This window comes from Hemitrygon akajei, unplaced genomic scaffold (assembly GCF_048418815.1).
Source record: "Hemitrygon akajei unplaced genomic scaffold, sHemAka1.3 Scf000108, whole genome shotgun sequence".
Lineage (NCBI taxonomy): Eukaryota > Metazoa > Chordata > Chondrichthyes > Myliobatiformes > Dasyatidae > Hemitrygon > Hemitrygon akajei.
In genome coordinates, this window is record NW_027331994.1 from 1,346,560 (window position 1) to 1,364,623 (window position 18,064).

The window sequence follows — 18,064 nt, forward strand, 5'->3', positions numbered from 1 at the left end:
GGGGCGAGATCCCAGGGAAGGAAGGGGGATAGGAATAGAGATCCCACAGGAGGAAGAGGAATGGGGATGAGAGATACCACAGGTGGAATTGGGATTGGGAAGACAGATACCACAGGAGGAAGGGGATTGGGGAAGAGATTCCACAGGAGGATGGGGGATGGCGAAGGGAGATCCCACAGGAGGAACAGAGATGTGGAAGTGATCCCACAGGCGGAAGGCGGATGGGGAAGAGAGGTCCAACAGGAGGAAGGGGGATGGGAGAGAGAGATACCACAGGAGGAAGGGGGGATGGGGAAGAGAGATCCCACAGGAGGAAGAGGGATGGGGTAGAGAGATCCCCACGGAGGAAGGGGAATGGGGAAGAGAGATCCCACAGGAGGAAGGGGGATGGGGAAGAGAGATCCCACAGGAGGAAGGGGGATGGGGAAGAGAGATCCCACAGGAGGAGGGGGGATGGGGAAGAGAGATCTCGCAGGAGGAATGGGGATGGGGAAGAGAGGACCTGCAGGAGGAAGGGGGATGGGGAAGAGAGATCCCACAGGAGAATAGAGGATGGGGTAGAATTCCCACAGGAGGAAGGGGGACGGGGAATAGAGATCCCGCAGGAGGAAGGGGGATGGGGAAGCGAGGTCCTGCAGGAGGCAGGGGAATGTGGATGAGAGATACCACATTAGTAAGGGGGCCGGGGGAGAGCGATCACACCGGAGGAGGGGGGATGGTGAAGGGAGATCCCACTGGAGAAAGGAGGATGGGGTAGAGATCCCACAGGAGGAAGGGAGATGAGCAAGAGCAATCCCTCAGGAGGAAGGGAGATGTGGAAGAGAGATAACACCGGAGGAAGGGGAATAGGAAAGAGATCCCACAGGAAGGATGGGAATGGCGAAGAGCGATCACAGAGGACGAAGGGGGATGGTGAAGATAGATGCCGGAGACGGCTGGTGGATGGGGGAGAGATCCCAGGGAAGGAAGTGGGATGGGAATAGAGATCCCAAAGGAGGAAGGGGAAATTGGATGAGAGATACCACAGGAGGAATGGGGATGGGGATTAGAGATACCACAGGAGGAAGGGAGATGAGAAAGAGAGATCCCACAGGAGGAAGGGAATAGGGAAGAGCGATCCCAGAGGACGAAGGGGGATGGGGAAGAGAGAGCCCAGAGACGGGAGGGGAATGGGTGAGAGAGATCCCACCGGAGGATGGGGGATGGGGAAGATAGATACAAAAAAATGAATGGGGATGTGAGAGAGAGATAACACCGGAGGAAGTAGGCTGGGTGAGAGCGATCACACCGGAGGAGGGGGGATGGGGAAGGAAGATCCCACAGGAGGAAGGGGGATGGGGAAGAGAGGTCCCGCAGGAGGAAGGGGGATGGGAATAGATTCCACAGGAAGGAGGGGAATGGCGAATAGCGATCACACAGGACGAAGGGGGATGGCGAAGAGAGATGCCAGAGATGAGTGGGGGATGGGGGAGAGATCCCAGGGAAGGAAGGGGGATGGATATAGAGATCCCACAGGGGGAAGGTGAATGGGGTTGAGAGATACCACAGAAGGAATGGGGATGAGGAAGTGAGATACCACAGGTGGAAGGGGGATGGGGAACAGATCCCACAGGAGTAAGGGGGATGGAGTAAAGATATCCCACAGGAGGAGGGGAGATGACGAAGAGAGATCCCACAGGAGGAAGGGAGATGAGAAAGAGAGATCCCACAGGTGGAAGGGAATAGGGAAGCGCGATCCCAGAGGACGAAGGGGGATGGGGAAGAGAGAGCCCAGAGACGGGAGGGGAATGGGTGAGAGAGATCCCACCGGAGGAAAGGGGATGGGGTAGATAGATCCAAAAAAAGGAAGGGGGAAGGGGAAGAGAGATCCCACCGGAGGAACGGGGATGGGGAAGATAGATCCAAAAAAAGGAAGGGGGATGGGAGAGAGAGATACCACCGGAGGAAGGGAGATGGGGAAGAGAGAAAACACCGGAGTAAGGGGTCCGGGGGAGAGCGATCACACCGCAGGAGGGGGGATGGGGCAGAGAGATCCCACAGGAGGAAGGGGGATGGGGAAGAGAGGTCCTGCAGGAGGAAGGGGAATGGGGAAGAGAGATCACACAGGAGGAAGATAGATGGGGAAGTGAGATCCCACAGAAGGAAGGGAGATGAGGAAGAGAGATCCCACAGGAGTAAGGGGGATGGGGAAGAGAGGTCCTGCAGGAGGAAGGGGAATGGGAAGGAGAGATCACACAGGAGGATGGTAGATGGGGAAGTGAGATCCCACAGGAGTAAGGGGAATGGGAATAGATGCAACAGGAGGGAGGGGAAATGCGAATAGCGATCCCACAGGACGAAGGGGTATGGGGAAGAGAGATCCCACAGGAGGAAGGAGGATGGGGTAGATATCCCACAGGACGAAGGGGGATGGGGAAGAGAGATGCCAGAGACGAGTGGGGGATGGGGGAGAGATCCCAGGGAAGGAATTGGGATGGGAATGGAGATCCCACAGGTCGAAAGGAATTGAGGAAGAGAGATCCCACAGGAGGAAGGGAATAGGGAAGCGCGATCCCAGAGGACGAAGGGGGATGGGGAAGAGAGAGCCCAGAGACGGGAGGGGAATGGGTGAGAGAGATCCCACCGGAGGAAAGGGGATGGGGTAGATAGATCCAAAAAAAGGAAGGGGGAAGGGGAAGAGAAATCCCACCGGAGGAACGGGGATGGGGAAGATAGATCCAAAAAAAGGAAGGGGGATGGGAGAGAGAGATACCACCGGAGGAAGGGAGATGGGGAAGAGAGAAAACACCGGAGTAAGGGGTCCGGGGGGAGAGCGATCACACCGCAGGAGGGGGGATGGGGCAGAGAGATCCCACAGGAGGAAGGGGGATGGGGAAGAGAGGTCCTGCAGGAGGAAGGGGAATGGGGAAGAGAGATCACACAGGAGGAAGATAGATGGGGAAGTGAGATCCCACAGAAGGAAGGGAGATGAGGAAGAGAGATCCCACAGGAGTAAGGGGGATGGGGAAGAGAGGTCCTGCAGGAGGAAGGGGAATGGGAAGGAGAGATCACACAGGAGGATGGTAGATGGGGAAGTGAGATCCCACAGGAGGAAGGGGAATGGGAATAGATGCAACAGGAGGGAGGGGAAATGCGAATAGCGATCCCACAGGACGAAGGGTTATGGGGAAGAGAGATCCCACAGGAGGAAGGAGGATGGGGTAGATATCCCACAGGTGGAAAGGGGATGGGGAAGAGAGATCGCACGGGAGGAATGGGGATGGATATGAGATACCCCACCGGAGGAAGGGGGATGGGGAAGAGAGATCCCGCAGGAGGAAGGGTGATGGGGAAGAGAGATCCCACCGGAAGAAGTGGGATGGGGAAGAGAGATCGCACGGGAGGAATGGGGATGGATATGAGAGAACCCACCGGAGGAAGGGGGATGGGGAAGAGAGATCCCACCGGAGGAAGGGGGATGGGGAAGAAAGATCCCAGATGAGAAAAGAGGATGGGGTAGAGTTCCCACAGGAGGAAGAGGGATGGGGAAGAGAGATCCCGCAGGAGGAAGGGGGATGGGGAAGCGAGGTCCTGCAGGATAATGGGGAATGGGGAAGAGATCCCACTTTAGGAAGGGCGATGGAGAAAAGAGATCCCACAGGAGGAAGGGAGATGGAGAAAAGAGATCCCACAGGAGGAAGGGAGATGAGGAAGAGAGATCCCACAGGAGGCAGGGGAATGTGGATGAGAGATACCACAGGAGTAAGGGGGCCGGGGGGAGAGCGATCACACCGGAGGAGGGGGGATGGGGAAGGGAGATCCCACTGGAGAAAGGAGGATGGGTTAGAGATCCCACAGGAGGAAGGGAGATGTGGAAGAGAGATAACACCGGAGGAAGGGGAATAGGAAAGAGATCCCACAGGAAGGATGGGAATGGCGAAGAGCGATCACAGAGGACGAAGGGGGATGGGGAAGATAGATGCCGGAGACGGCTGGTGGATGGGGGAGAGATCCCAGGGAAGGAAGTGGGATGGGAATAGAGATCCCAAAGGAGGAAGGGGAATGTGGATGAGAGATACCACAGGAGGAATGGGGATGGGGATTAGAGATACCACAGGAGGAGTGGAGATGAGGAAGAGAGATCCCACAGGAGGAAGGGAGATGGTGAAAAGAGATCCCATAGGAGGAAGGCAGATGAGGAAGAGAGATCCCACAGGAGGCCGGGGAATGTGGATGAGAGATACCACAGGAGTAAGGGGGCCCGTGGAGAGCGATCACACCGGAGGAGGGGGGATGGGGAAGGGAGATCCCACTGGAGAAAGGAGGATGGGGTAGAGATCCCACAGGAGGAACGGAGATGAGGAAGAGAGATCCCTCTGGAGGAAGGGAGATGTGGAAGAGAGATAACACCGGAGGAAGGGGAATAGGAAAGAGATCCCACAGGAAGGATAGGAATTGCGAAGAGCGATCACAGAGGACGAAGGGGGATGGGGAAGATAGTTGCCGGAGACGGCCGGTGGATGGGGGAGAGATCCCAGGGTAGGAAGTGGGATGGGAATAGAGATCCCAAAGGAGGAAGGGGAATGTGGATGAGAGATACCACAGGAGGAATGGGGATGGGGATTAGAGATACCACAGGAGGAGTGGAGATGAGGAAGAGAGATCCCACAGGAGGAAGGGAGATGGTGAAAAGAGATCCCACAGGAGGAAGGGAGATGGTGAAAAGAGATCCCACAGGAGGAAGGGAGATGAGGAAGAGAGATCCCACAGGAGACAGGGGAATGTGGATGAGAGATACCACAGGAGTAAGGGGGCCGGGGGAGAGCGATCACACCGGAGGAGGGGGGATGGGGTAGGGAGATCCCACTGGAGAAACGAGGATGGGTTAGAGATCCCACAGGAGGAAGGGAGATGAGGAAGAGAGATCCCTCTGGAGGAAGGGAGATGTAGAAGAGAGTTAACACCGGAGGAAGGGGAATAGGAAAGAGATCCCACAGGAAGGATGGGAATTGCGAAGAGCGATCACAGAGGACGAAGGGGGATGGGGAAGATAGTTGCCGGAGACGGCTGGTGGATGGGGGAGAGATCCCAGGGAAGGAAGTGGGATGGGAATAGAGATCCCAAAGGAGGAAGGGGAATGTGGATGAGAGATACCACAGGAGGAATGGGGATGGGGATTAGAGATACCACAGGAGGAATGGGGATGGGGATTAGAGATACCACAGGAGGAGTGGAGATGAGGAAGAGAGATCCCACAGGAGGAAGGGAATAGGGAAGAGCGATCCCAGAGGACGAAGGGGAATGGGTGAGAGTGATCCCACCGGAGGAAGGGGGATGGGGAAGATAGATACAATAAAAGGAAGGGGCATGTGAGAGAGAGATAACACCGGAGGAAGTGGGATGGGGAAGGGAGATCCCACAGGAGGAAGGGGGATGGGGAAGTGATATCCCACAGGAGGAAGGGGAATGGGAATAGATTCCACGGGAAGAAGGGGAATGGCGAATAGCGATCACACAGGACGAAGGGGGATGGCGAAGAGAGATGCCAGAGATGAGTGGGGGATGGGGGAGACATCCCAGGGAAGGAAGAGGGATGGGAATAGAGTTCCCACAGGAGGAATGGGGATGAGGAAGTGAGATACCACAGTTGGAAGGGTGTTGGGGAAGAGAGGTCCTGCAGGAGGAAGCGGGATGGGGAACAGATCCCACAGGAGTAAGGGGGATGGAGAAAAGAGAACCCACAGGAGGAAGGGAGATGACGAAGAGAGATCCCACAGGAGGAAGGGGGATGGGGATGAGAGACCCCGCCGGAGGAAGGGGTATGGGGATGCAAGATCCCACCGGTGGAAGGGGGATGGGGAAGAGAAATCCCACAGGATGAAGGGTGATGGGGAAGAGAGATTCCACAGGAGGAACGGGGATGTGGAAGAGAGATCCCACAGGAGGTAGGGGGATGGAGAAGAGAGATCCAATAGGAGAAAAGAGGATGGAGAAGAGATCCCACAGGACGGTGGGGAATGGCGAATAGCGATCCCACAGGACGAAGGGGGATGGGGAAGAGAGATGCCAGAGACGGGTTGGGGATGGGGGAGAGATCCCAGGGAAGGAAGGGGGATGGGAATAGAGATCCCACAGGAGGTAGGGGGTTGGTGAAGATAGATCCTACAGGAGAAAGGCGAGAGGGGTAGAGATCCCACAGGTGGTAGGGGGATGGGGAAGAGAGAACAACATGAGAAAGGGTGATGGGGAAGAGTGATCCAACAGTTGGAAGGGTAATGGCGAAGAGAGATCGCACAGGAGTAAGGGGATTGGGAGAGAGAGATACCACCGGAGGAAGGTAGATGGGGAAGAGTTACCACGGGAGGAAGGGGTCTGGGGGAGAGCGATCACACCGAAGGAGGGGGGATGGGGAAGAGAGGTCCTTCAGGAGGTAGCTGGATGGGGAAGAGAACCCACAGGAGGAAGGGGGATGGAGAAAAGAGATCCCACAGGAGGAAGGGAGATGAGGTAGAGTTCCCACAGGAGGAAGGGAGATGGGGAAGAGTGATCCCGCAGGAGGAAGGGAGATTTGGAAGAGAGATAACACCGGAGGAAGGGGATTGGGGAAGAGAACCCACAGGACGAAGGGGGATGGGGAAGAGAGATGCCAGAGACCAGTGCGGGATGGGTGAGAGATCCCAGGGAAGGAAGGGGGATGGGAATAGAGATCCCACAGGCGGAAGGGGAATGTGGATGAGAGATACCACAGGAGGAATGGGGATGGCGACGACAGATACCACAGGAGGAAGGGAGATGAGGAAGAGTGATCCCACAGGTGGAAGGGTATAGGGAAGAGCGCTCCCAGAGGACGAAATGGGGTGGGGAAGAGAGATCCCACAGGACGAAGGGGGATGGGGAAGAGAGATCCCACAGGAGAAAGGAGGATGGGGTAGAGATCCCACAGGAGGAAGGAGGATGGGGAAGAGAGATCCCGCAGCAGGAAGGGGGATGGGGAAGAGAGGTCCCGCAGCAGGAAGTGGGATGGGGAAGAGAGGTCCTGCAGGAGGAAGTGGGATGGGGAAGAGAGATTACACAGGAGGAAGGTAGATGGGGAAGTGAGATCCTACAGGAGGAAGGGGAATGGGAAATGATCCAACAGGAAGGAGGGGGATGGCTTATAGCGATCCCACAGGACGAAGGGGGATGGGGAAGAGAGATGCCAGAGACGAGTGGGGGATGGCGGAGAGATCCCAGGGAAGGAAGGGGGATGGGCATAGAGATCCCACAGGAGGAAGGGGGATGGGAGAGGGAGACCCCACAGCAGGAATGGGGATGAGGAAGAGAGATCCCAGAAATGGAAGAGGGATGGGGAAGAGAGGCCCCACAGCAGGAATGGGTGATGGGGAATTGAGATCCCACAGGAAGAAGGGGGATGGGAGAGTGAGACCGCACAGCAGGAATAGGGATGGGGAAGAGATTCCAAAGAATGGAAGGGGGATTGCGATGAGAGGTCCCACAGGAGGATTCCAAGGGTAAACGATATTCTACAAGACGAGAGGATGCATAAATTATTGTAATTGTGTGTTGGGTCTGAACAGCGCCCCAGAGGAGATGCGCCCTCTCTCTCTGCGTATCTGGTAGTGAGCAAAGTCACACACGGGGAAGGGCAGGGGAGGACAATCTCACAATGGTATTGCTTTCCTTCTCACTGGGACAGTCTGCTGACGGTCTCTTGTCCCTCACCGGGAAGGGGGTGTGAATCTCTGACCCACCTGCTGCAGTCAGTGACGGTCTGGGTGTTAGTAACAGTGAGAAGGAACATTGTCAATGGACGTGTCACAGGCAGCGAGAAACACGGCCATTCCTGTGATTTACTAACGTTAAACCAATGGCCATTGTTTACTGATCTTATGAATTCTCCAACATCCCTTCACAAGGAACCACAGAACCCTCCCGTCCTTGGGGAATTACTGACCGATCCCCTGGGCATTTGTCACAATTCTTCACAATCCGAATTACTACAGTTTTACACAAATTCCTTTACATTGAAACAACACAACGAAACAGTTCCACGGTTCAGAGTGAGAGATAAATCAATTTACCCCAACTCCTGGCACTTGTGCAGCCCGGGTCCGAGCCGCTGTATTCCTTCACACTGAATGTGGCAGTTCCACAGGTCGAGGTGATTTATTGTATCACAGACTCCGATGACATGAGACAGGACCGCGCAGTCAACCGGGGTCAGTGTCATTTCACTGAATGAAAGTGTTTCCACAGATCCCAGTGCGTCCTGAGCCAGTCCACGATTCTGAGACTCAAACAGGTAGTGCAATGTGTTCAGGAGGCTCCTTTTATCAGCTTCACTCTCTGTGTTTCCAATCTGGCGTTTAACCTCCTCCTTCACCCAGTCAATCACCCGGCAGGTTGTTTGATGAAGGAATGGACCCAGAAACTCCTCCAGCCCCCGAGCTGTCATTGGGGAGGAGAGACCAGCAACAAAACGGAGAAAAACCTCAAATCGCCCATCTGTCGTGCTGTGGACTTCAGTGAGGAATATCATGATATCCCCAGGATGTGGATTCAGGAATTGTGCGACTGCAGCTACAAACTCTTGGATGGTGAGGTGTGGGAATGTGTAAACCACGCTCCGGGCAGAATCCTCTCTCTCCAAAAGCTCCATCAGGAACCCGGACAGGAACTGGGAAGGTTGCAGATTGTACTTGATCAAATCTCCATCTGTAAAAACAATCTTCTTCTCGGACACTCCTCTGAAGGCCATCTGACCAACCCTGAGTAACACATCACGGGGGTTCTCAATCTCACGGCCGTGGTTTTTCAGGATGTTGTAAATATAGTAGGAGTACAGTTGGGTGATGGTCTTGGGAACTCGCTGCGGGTCTCTGACTCTTTGTGTGAAGAAGGGGCCCAGTGCCAGAGCGAGGATCCAGCAGTAGGATGGGTTGTAGCTCATGGTGTACAGGATCTCGTTCTCCTTCACATGTTTGAAAACAGCTTCCGCCACCGTCTGATCTTCAAAATGTTTGATGAAATATTTCTTCCGTTCCTCACCAGAAAATCCCAGGATTTCAGCCTGGATACCGATCTGAGCGTTTTCCAATAAATGTAACTCAGTGGGACGGGTGGTCACCAGCACTGAACACCCTGGGAGCAGCTTGCCCTGGATTAAACTGTACACAATGTCAGACACTTCACACCACCACTCGGGATCTGGGCACTGGTGCTTGGGTTCTGTATCTCTCCGACTGTCAGCAAAATCGATTCTGTGTTTGAATTCATCCAAACCATCGAATATAAACAGCAATCCCTCTGGGTTCTTCCAGACCTCTCTCAGTAAATCCCCAAAGTAAGGATACTGATCCAGAATCAGTTCCCTCAAGTTTATTCCGTTGTTCATGGAGTTTAAATCCCGGAATTTGAAACTGAAGACAAACTGGAATTCTTGGTATATTTTTCCCATGGCCCAGTCATGAACAATCTTTTGTACCATTGTTGTTTTCCCAATCCCTGGGACTCCGGCCACTGCTGCCGAACTCCCAGATTTGGAGTAACTTTGGGGAAACCTGCTCTGGAACAACTGATCAGTCCGGATTTTTTCCAGCTCTCCTTGGAGATGTTTCTCTCTCCACTCCTCGTGACCTCTGCCTCTTGCCAGCAGCTCATGTTCCACCAGTGTCCGATCTCGAACAGTAGAAATGACCGTGAGCTCAGCGTATTGATCAACCAGCTGGAAAACCTTCACCTTCTCCCTCATCAGGATCGTGTTCACTCTCAGTGTTTCAGTTTGTGCCCGCAGAGTCTCCTTGTGTTTCTGTTGAACATCTTCCATGGGAACAGACAGTGGACAAAGTGATAGATGCCTTAACTCCGAACTCAGTAATTAAGCACACAAGAGTTATTTCAAAGCTATTGCATTAATTGGATTCATCAATGGATGTTCCTACAGTAAAATAAATTTGATTAACAGACCCCAAACTGGACAGAGAGGCCTGGTCTAGATAAAAATCCGATCATCACATTTCCACATTAACTGTGCTGTGAAGGTCAGTACTTCCCTTGTAGCCTACTGACGGACGACTGTCCTGTACCGAATAATCTCCCACGACTGTCACAACTGTCATTTTCTTCGGTGGAATAAACTTTTAATCGAATCCTGTCATGGGTGTGTGCTGTCTCTCTCTGTGACTGGAACTCAAAGTGTGTTCGGATCCTGTCAGGAGTGTGTGGGGTCTCACAGTGTGTCAGGAACCTGTCAGGGGTGTGTGGGATCTCACAGTGTGTCAGGAACCTGTCAGGGGTGTGTGGGGTGTGACACTGTGTCAGGACCCTGTCAAGGGTGTGTGGGGTGTGACAGTGTGTCAGGACCCTGTGATGTGTGTGTGGTCTCACAGTGTGACAGTATCCTGTCAGGGGTGTGTGGGGTCTCACAGTGTGTCAGGACCCTGTGATGTGTGTGTGGTCTCACAGTGTGTCAGGACCCTGTCAGGGGTGTGTGGGGTCTCACCATGTGTCAGGAACTTGTCAGTGGTGTGTGGGGTCTCAAAGTGTGTAAGGACCCTGTGAGGTGTGTGTGGTCTCATAGTGTGACTGTATCCTGTCAGGAGTGTGTGGGGTCTCACAGTGTGTAAGGACCCTGTGAGGTGTGTGTGGTCTCATAGTGTGACTGTATCCTGTCAGGAGTGTGTGGGGTCTCACAGTGTGTCAGGAACCTGTCAGGGTTGTGTGGGTTCTCACATTGTGTCAGGACTCTGTCATGGACGTGAGGGATCTCACAGTGTGTGGTGGTTGACAGTGTGTCGGGACCCTGCCATCGTTGTGTGGCGTCTCACTGTGCGTTAGGAAGCTGCCGGGGTGTGTGTGGTCTCACAGTGTGTCAATACCCTGTCAGGTGTGTGTGTGTTCCACAGTGTGTCAACACCCTGTCAGGAGTGTGTGTGGTCCACAGTGTGTCAACACCCTGTCAGGAGTGTGTGGGGTCTTACAGTGTGTCAGGTCCTTCTCAGGGGTGTGTGGGGTCTCACAGTGTGTCAGCACCCTGTCAGGAGTGTGTGGGGTCTTAGAGTGTGTCAGGTCCTTCTCAGGGGTGTGTGGGGTCTCACAGTGTGTCAGCACCCTGTCAGGGGTGTGTGGGGACTCACCATGTGTCAGGAACTTGTCAGTGGTGTGTGGGGTCTCAAAGTGTGTAAGTACCCAGTGAGGTGTGTGTGGTCTCACAGTGTGTCAGCACCCTGTCAGGGGTGTGTGGGGGTCTCACAGTGAGTCAGGACACTGCCAGGCGTGTCTGGGGTCTCACATTCTGTCAGGACACTGCCAGTGTTTTATGGTGTCTCACTGTGTGTCAGGACACAGCCAGAGTTGTGTGGTGTCTCACTGTGCGACAGGACCCTGTTCAGGAGTGTGTGGGGTGTCTATTCAATGTGTTTGGCTGTGATAGGGAGCGTAGGAAAACACTGATCCTGGACATATTCACTTTAGAGAATGTGACAGTGGCAGAAATGATGTTCTTCAATAATCAGGGAGTGTATCTGTTTCATATTCAGAAATGAGTGTGGGAATTTCACTGTCGTGTCTGCAAACAGGATGAAGGACAATGATGATCAAGCTTGTAGTGATTTACTAAACCCGTGTTCAGGGACACTGAGGGGTTTCATTGACCGGGTGTGGACTGGAGCAATATTTACAGAGGTCCCAGAAATGTCAGTAGTTAGTAAACTTCCAGATTCGTCTATCTCTGGTCCCATATTTAAATTATCATCTTTGGGATTTGTTGTTGTAAATGAGAGAGACTGAACCAGGGTTCTGGCCAAGATTCCTTGTATTTCTGGTGAGAGCTGCTCCGTGGTTGAACAGACCAGTTGGGATGTTACCTGTTTTTTAAATTAAAGTGATGCTGTTATTACTATTCTGTGACTGGAACTTCAGTGGACGCCCAACTCTAAGAAAATATCATCTGCAGGAACTGGGGGAGTTTAGAAAATGGTTAAGGATGAGGCTGTTCAGTAGGGGGCAGTGGTTGGCAAGAGAAGGTTTTGACTTTTTGGTGTGAAGGAATATAAGTTTTTTTTCATTCTCCAGATCGCCCCTTCTCCACTCAGACACCGGTGGGGATCTGTAGTTGCAGGCCCCAGAGCGGTGTGAGCACTTTCCTCAAACTCGTCAGCTCTCTGCCTCTTTCCTCAAAATGTCCTTTGAAAACTCTCCCGGTAGCAAACACGTTTCCTTGTGTCTCACTGTATTCTCTGTCACAGTATCAACATTTACCTGGTCAGATCCTCGTGGCTCAACAACTGATCCGCCCGACGCAAATTACAACCGCTGGTGGAAACGGAGGTCAAGTTTCAACTTGATGAACTCTGCCTCAGCCTCATCTGGGCCATTGCGTACCGTTCCGATCGCCTCACTACCGGAGGGATGTTGAGGCTTTTGAGAGGGAGCAGAAGAGGTTTACCAGGATGCTGCCAGTTCAAAGGGCATGTGCTATCATGAGAGGCTGGATGAAATTAGATTGTTTTCTCTGGATCATTGGAGGCTGAGGGGAGCTCTGACACAGGTTTACAAGATTATGAGAGGCTTAGATAGAGTGGACAGAGAGAATCGGTTTCCCACAGTGGAAATGTCTATTACCGGAGGGAATATATTGAAGGTGAGAGGGTGTAGAATGAAGGGGGATGTGAAGGATAGCTTATTTTTTTAAATCAGACAATCGTGGCTGCCTGGAACGCACTGTCTGGTAAGGTGGTAGAGGCAAATTATTAGAAGATTTTAAGGGACTTTTGGACAGACACATGGATGTAAGGAAGATGGAAGCATGTGGACATGGTGAAGAAAGGAGAGATTAGTCTTCAGGTTTGTTTGATTTATTTCTTAGTTGTTTCGGCACAATATTATTTGCCTAATGGCCTATTCCTGTGTTATGCTCTTCAATGTTCAATGCATGTTCACTTACCTTTCAGCTCACTGAGAAACTTTAGTAAAAGTTGACCGGGAATTGGTCGATGGGAAGGATCACAACCTGTTTAAATATCAACAAATTGAGAAATGATTTTGGTAATATTTTAAAGTGTGCTGTATTCAATCCAAATTTAAATTAATCTCTGATATTATCTCACCATATATCTGTATTTCCTTCAGTATTTTGTCCAGATTTCGGACACCAATCCGCATTTTCACAAAGGTTTCCCACATCACCCTCGGGGCGCGGGAGCCTTTCTCCATCACCAGGCTCAGGAGGAGTTTAGAACTGTCCGCCCGCTCTCCCTTATCAGCGAGATCAGAGATTTTCTGTGAAGAGTAACAGTGAACATATTGGGGACTGACAGATTCACACAGAGAATGAGAAGTAAATGATGTGCTCTGTAACGGGATCACACTGAGCAGTCACCCGGACGGGTGCTGATTCTGTCTGGACATGGACTGTACATTCTGAGTGCAGAGCACACGGAGGGACATTCACAGTGAACGTGGTCCACCAGTCAATGAGATCCTGGCTGGTCTGTGACCGCTTCATTGACTTGGCTCCAAATCCATAAATAATTCCTCACTGGATTTGACGGTGCAAAACAGAAATCAGAAAATATTGATCACAGATGAAGAAAGAATTCAGGCAGGCTTTTATAACAATGAACTGTCTTGGAGAAGTTGCAGAAAAGGTGATGTGATTCATCTCCTCAGTCCGCCAGTTTCCAACATGACACCGGATTACCGGCTGACACCTGATGCCTTTCCTTTGCCTTTTCCAGTGGAGGTTTATTCAGTGATTACACATTACAACATGGCAGTATTCCCCGATTCACACTGTTTGCAGTTACAGATTGTAACAGACTCATCTCCACCCAGAACAGAACACACGCGAGCTCCTGTGGCATCCAGTCGTAATGCCCCGGTTCTCACTGAATCCTGCCGTCACATTGTACACTCTTCCTGGAATAAAAAGTTCTACCGTATTTCCATTTAAACTCGTTTATTGTAACATAATAGACCTGTTACCTACTCACCTCGCTCTGAACATTGAGCCACCAGCAGGGGTATTTACAACTTTTTCAATCATCGCTTGAGATTCACATTTTTAAGAATTATATATATTTATTTCTGATTTGTTTTTATGCTCTATTATCCGATGAGTGAGAGTCCCGACACCCATCAGTCCTGTGATGTGTGAAAATTCAAACCCATTCTCCCTCCCACTCACCCGATGTTCCTCTCCGCTGAACTGATTCTTGGCCGTTAACGCCAGGCTCACTCCGTGCACCCCTTCTTCCATCGCCTGCTCCAGCCTCTCTCGGTAGATATCCGTCAACCGCAGCAGCTGGGAATCGTCCCAGCTTGCCAGAAGCTCGGTGATCACTGAGCTCGGACCTGTGAAGGAATATTAGGAGCATTAAAGAAATTTCAACACCATACTGGGTAGTAACTTTCTCTCTGGAACCTAAAGATCACAACAAAACACAGTCCGGTGTGGGGGGGGGGGGTCACGTGATCACGTAGGATCGAGACGCGGGAAACCAGCTCTTCCGTAAAAAAATCAGTAAATTAATGTTTCAGTGAAGAAAAGTTAGTAAATACGTTCTAAAAGTTACTTATAGACTACTCCGGATTGTTTCAAACTGTGTCTCATAAACAGAAGATGAAGAAAACTATTACCGTGAAGACAATGCAAGTTGGAACAGAATCAAGGCCCACTGCTGCCAGAGAACCGCGGGCTCATGTACATTTTACCTGCGGTGATACAGAACAGGAAACTGCGGCAACATCGACCATTTCTAAAGAAAAAGACCAACAGAACTGCGCAAACGTGAAGGAAGGAGCATGCGCAAACGCGAGCAACCGAACTACAAATCCCAGTTACGATTGAAACCTGAAGTGAAGGTGAATCTGAGGCAGATTCAGATTCTCTGGATAAATCAGACGAAGATGGAGGTAAAAGTTTTTCTGGAAATATAGAAAAAACTTTGATGCAAATAATGCGTAAATTAGAAAAAATTAAACACATTAAAAGAAATCAAAAAAGATAAATATGGAGATTATGTTTGATAAAATGATAAAAAGACAGGCAAAAATGGAAAAGAGAATTATAGACTTGGAAGCCACAACGGAAGACATGGTTGAAAGAATGAATAAAATGGAAAATAATATCTCTGCCTGGACATCAGAAAGAAAACAATTGTTGGAAAAAGTGGATAAGCTAGAAAATTTTAGCAGACGAAACAATATTAAGATTGTTGGACTTAAAGAAGATATAGAAGGAGAAGATCCGATAAAGTTTTTTCAGAAATGGATCCCTGAAAACTTGGAAATGGAAGAAGAAACTCTAATTGAAATTGAAAGGGCTCATAGAGGCTTAAGGTCAAGACCTCAAGCTGATCAAAATCCACAATCAATTTTGAAAAAAATGCTTAAGATACCAAGATAAAGAAAAGATCCTGAAGGCGGCTGCCCAATGTGCCAGAAAGAGTAAAGGGACATTGATGATAGAAGGGAAAGCAGTTCTTTTCTATCCTGATATAAGTTATAACCTTTTGAAGAGAAAGAAGGAATTTAACCCAGTGAAAAAAGCTTTATGGGAAAAGGGTTATAAATTCATAATGCGCCACTCAGCAACAGTGATAATTTTTTTGGAGGATGGAAAAAGATTTTTTACCGATTATCGAGAAGCGGAGGAATTCGCACAAAAACTCCTAGTTATTCGCTAACGACACATAGAGATTTCCAAGCGTAATGGATTAAAGATGAAGACAGAGACAGTGAATGGAATTGATGGACATTTAAGGATGATACAGGGGGCGAAAGGCAAAATTTGAGAAATATTAATTGCAAGTAGTATTTTTTCTCATATATATACTTTTTTATGTCGCGGGGGAGTTGGGGGAGCTTTGGATCGATTGCTACGGGATTCATGTGTGTAATCATGGTGATTGCCATGACCCGTACAACAGAGGGGGGTAATGTTGTGTTCTTTTTTATCCACAACATTAGTAGGGGGGTATTTTGTTTTTTTCTTTATAATCTATTTTTCTTCTATCTTTCTTTTTTTGCTTGGATCATCGGTGGGGACACACAAAGCAACATGGAGAATTTTAAAAAGATTCTCCAAGGTACCACGAAAGTTGAAAGATTAGGTATTATTGTAGATTGGAGTAACCCAATTAAAAATAATGACTAATTTACTAAATTTTTAAAGTTTTAATGTTAATGGGCTAATGGACCGGTGAAAAGGAAAAGAATCTTAACACACATTAAAAAAATGAAAATAGGTATACCTTTTTTACAAGAAACACACTTAATAGAGAAAGAACATCAGAAATTAAAAAGAGATTGGGTGGGAAATGTTATTGCAGCTTCATTTAACTCATACGGAAGAAGAGTTGCAATTTTGGTTAATAAAAAATTACCAATTAAACTACAAAATGTATTAATTGATTTGGCGGGGAGATATTGAATTATACATTGTCAATTTTTTTCAGAACTATGGACTCTTATGAATATTTATGCACCAAATGAAAATGATGTAAAATTTATACAAGAGGTCTTTTTGTATTTGGCTAACGCACATGACAAAATATTAATAGGTGGAGATATTAACTTTTGTCTACATCCAGTTTTAGATAGATCAACAAAGGTTATCACAAAATCAAAAGTAGCAAAATTAACGTTATCATTGATGAAAGATTGATATATGGAGAAGAATTAACACAAAAGTAAGAGATTATTCATTTTATTCAAATAGACAAAACTTATTCAAGGATAGATTTTTCGCTATTAACGAATATTCAAGACAGAGTGAAAAATATGGAATATAAAGCAAGAATATTGTCAGATCATTGATAATGACAATGACAATGATAACTAAAGAGGAATCAATTTATAGATGGAGATTTAATTCAATATTGCTAAAACATCATGATTTTTGTGATTTTAAGAAAAAGCAGATTCATTTTTTTTAGATACAAATTCACATTCAGTTGATGATAAATTTATATTGTGGGAAGCAATGAAGGCATATTTGAGAGGTCAGATAATAAGATACTTCTAAAATTAAGAAGGAATATATGGTAGAAATAGATCAATTGGAAAAAGAGATTACAAAATTAGAAAAAGAATCTCAAAGATATATGACAGAAGAAAATCGAAGACAACTAGTTAATAAGAAGTTACAATATAATATACTTCAGATATATCGAACATAAAAAGCAATTATGAGAACTAAACAGAGATATTATGAACTAGGTGAAAGATCACATAAGGTTCTTGCTTGGCAGTTAAAAACAGACTAGACTTCTAAAACGATCAATGCAATTCGAACAAGAGTAAATAAAATTACTTATAAACCTTTAGAAATTAATGAAACTTTTCAGAATTTTTATTCTGAACTGTATAACTCAGAACCAGAAAATGATAATGTCAAGATAGAAAGGTTTTTATCACAAATAACTCTTCCAAAATTGAATTCGGAAGAACAGAAGGGATGAGATATGCCTTTTACATTAAAAGGGGTCGAAGAAGCTCTATGATCATTTAAAAGTAATAAATCCCCAGGAGAAGATGGTTTTCCGCCTGAATTTTATAAAAAGTTTAAAGATTTATTAATTCCTCCTTTTATGGAGTTAATACACCAAGCGGAAAGAATGCATAAACTTCCAGAATCTTTTTCGACAGCTATTTTAATAGTATTGCCAAAAAAAGATAGAGATCTTTTAAAGCCAACATCATATAGACCTTTTTCTTTGTTAAACACTGACTATAAAATAATAGCAAAAATCTTATCTAACAGATTATCTAAATACTTACCAAAATTAATACACATGGATCAAACAGGATTTATTAAAAATAGACAATCGGCAGATAATGTAACTCGGTTATTTAGCATAATTCATTTGGCTCAAAAGAGGGAAGAAATAAATGTGGCAATTGCTTTAGATGCAGAAAAAGCATTTGATATAAACCATATAAACCATATAACAATCACAGCACGGAAAACAGGCCATTCCGGCCCTCCTAGTCCGTGCCGAACTCTTAATCTCACCTAGTCCCACCTACCCGCACTCAGCTCATAACCCTCCACTCCTTTCCTGTCCATATACCTATCCAATTT

General features: G+C 48.4%; 1 protein-coding gene across 1 annotated transcript in view; it reads right to left on the reverse strand.

Moving 5' to 3' along the window:
- LOC140723296 (NACHT, LRR and PYD domains-containing protein 3-like) overlaps positions 1-18,064 on the reverse strand; it is a 64,070-nt gene that overhangs the window by 42,631 nt on the left and 3,375 nt on the right. Inside the window, exons 2-5 of the mRNA XM_073037893.1 lie at positions 14,165-14,331; positions 13,086-13,257; positions 12,923-12,988; positions 8,061-9,798 (exon numbers count right to left, since the gene is read on the reverse strand). Coding sequence (XP_072893994.1) covers positions 8,061-9,798; positions 12,923-12,988; positions 13,086-13,257; positions 14,165-14,236 — 2,048 coding nt within the window. The 5' untranslated portion in view covers positions 14,237-14,331. The remainder of the gene's footprint in view (positions 1-8,060; positions 9,799-12,922; positions 12,989-13,085; positions 13,258-14,164; positions 14,332-18,064) is intronic.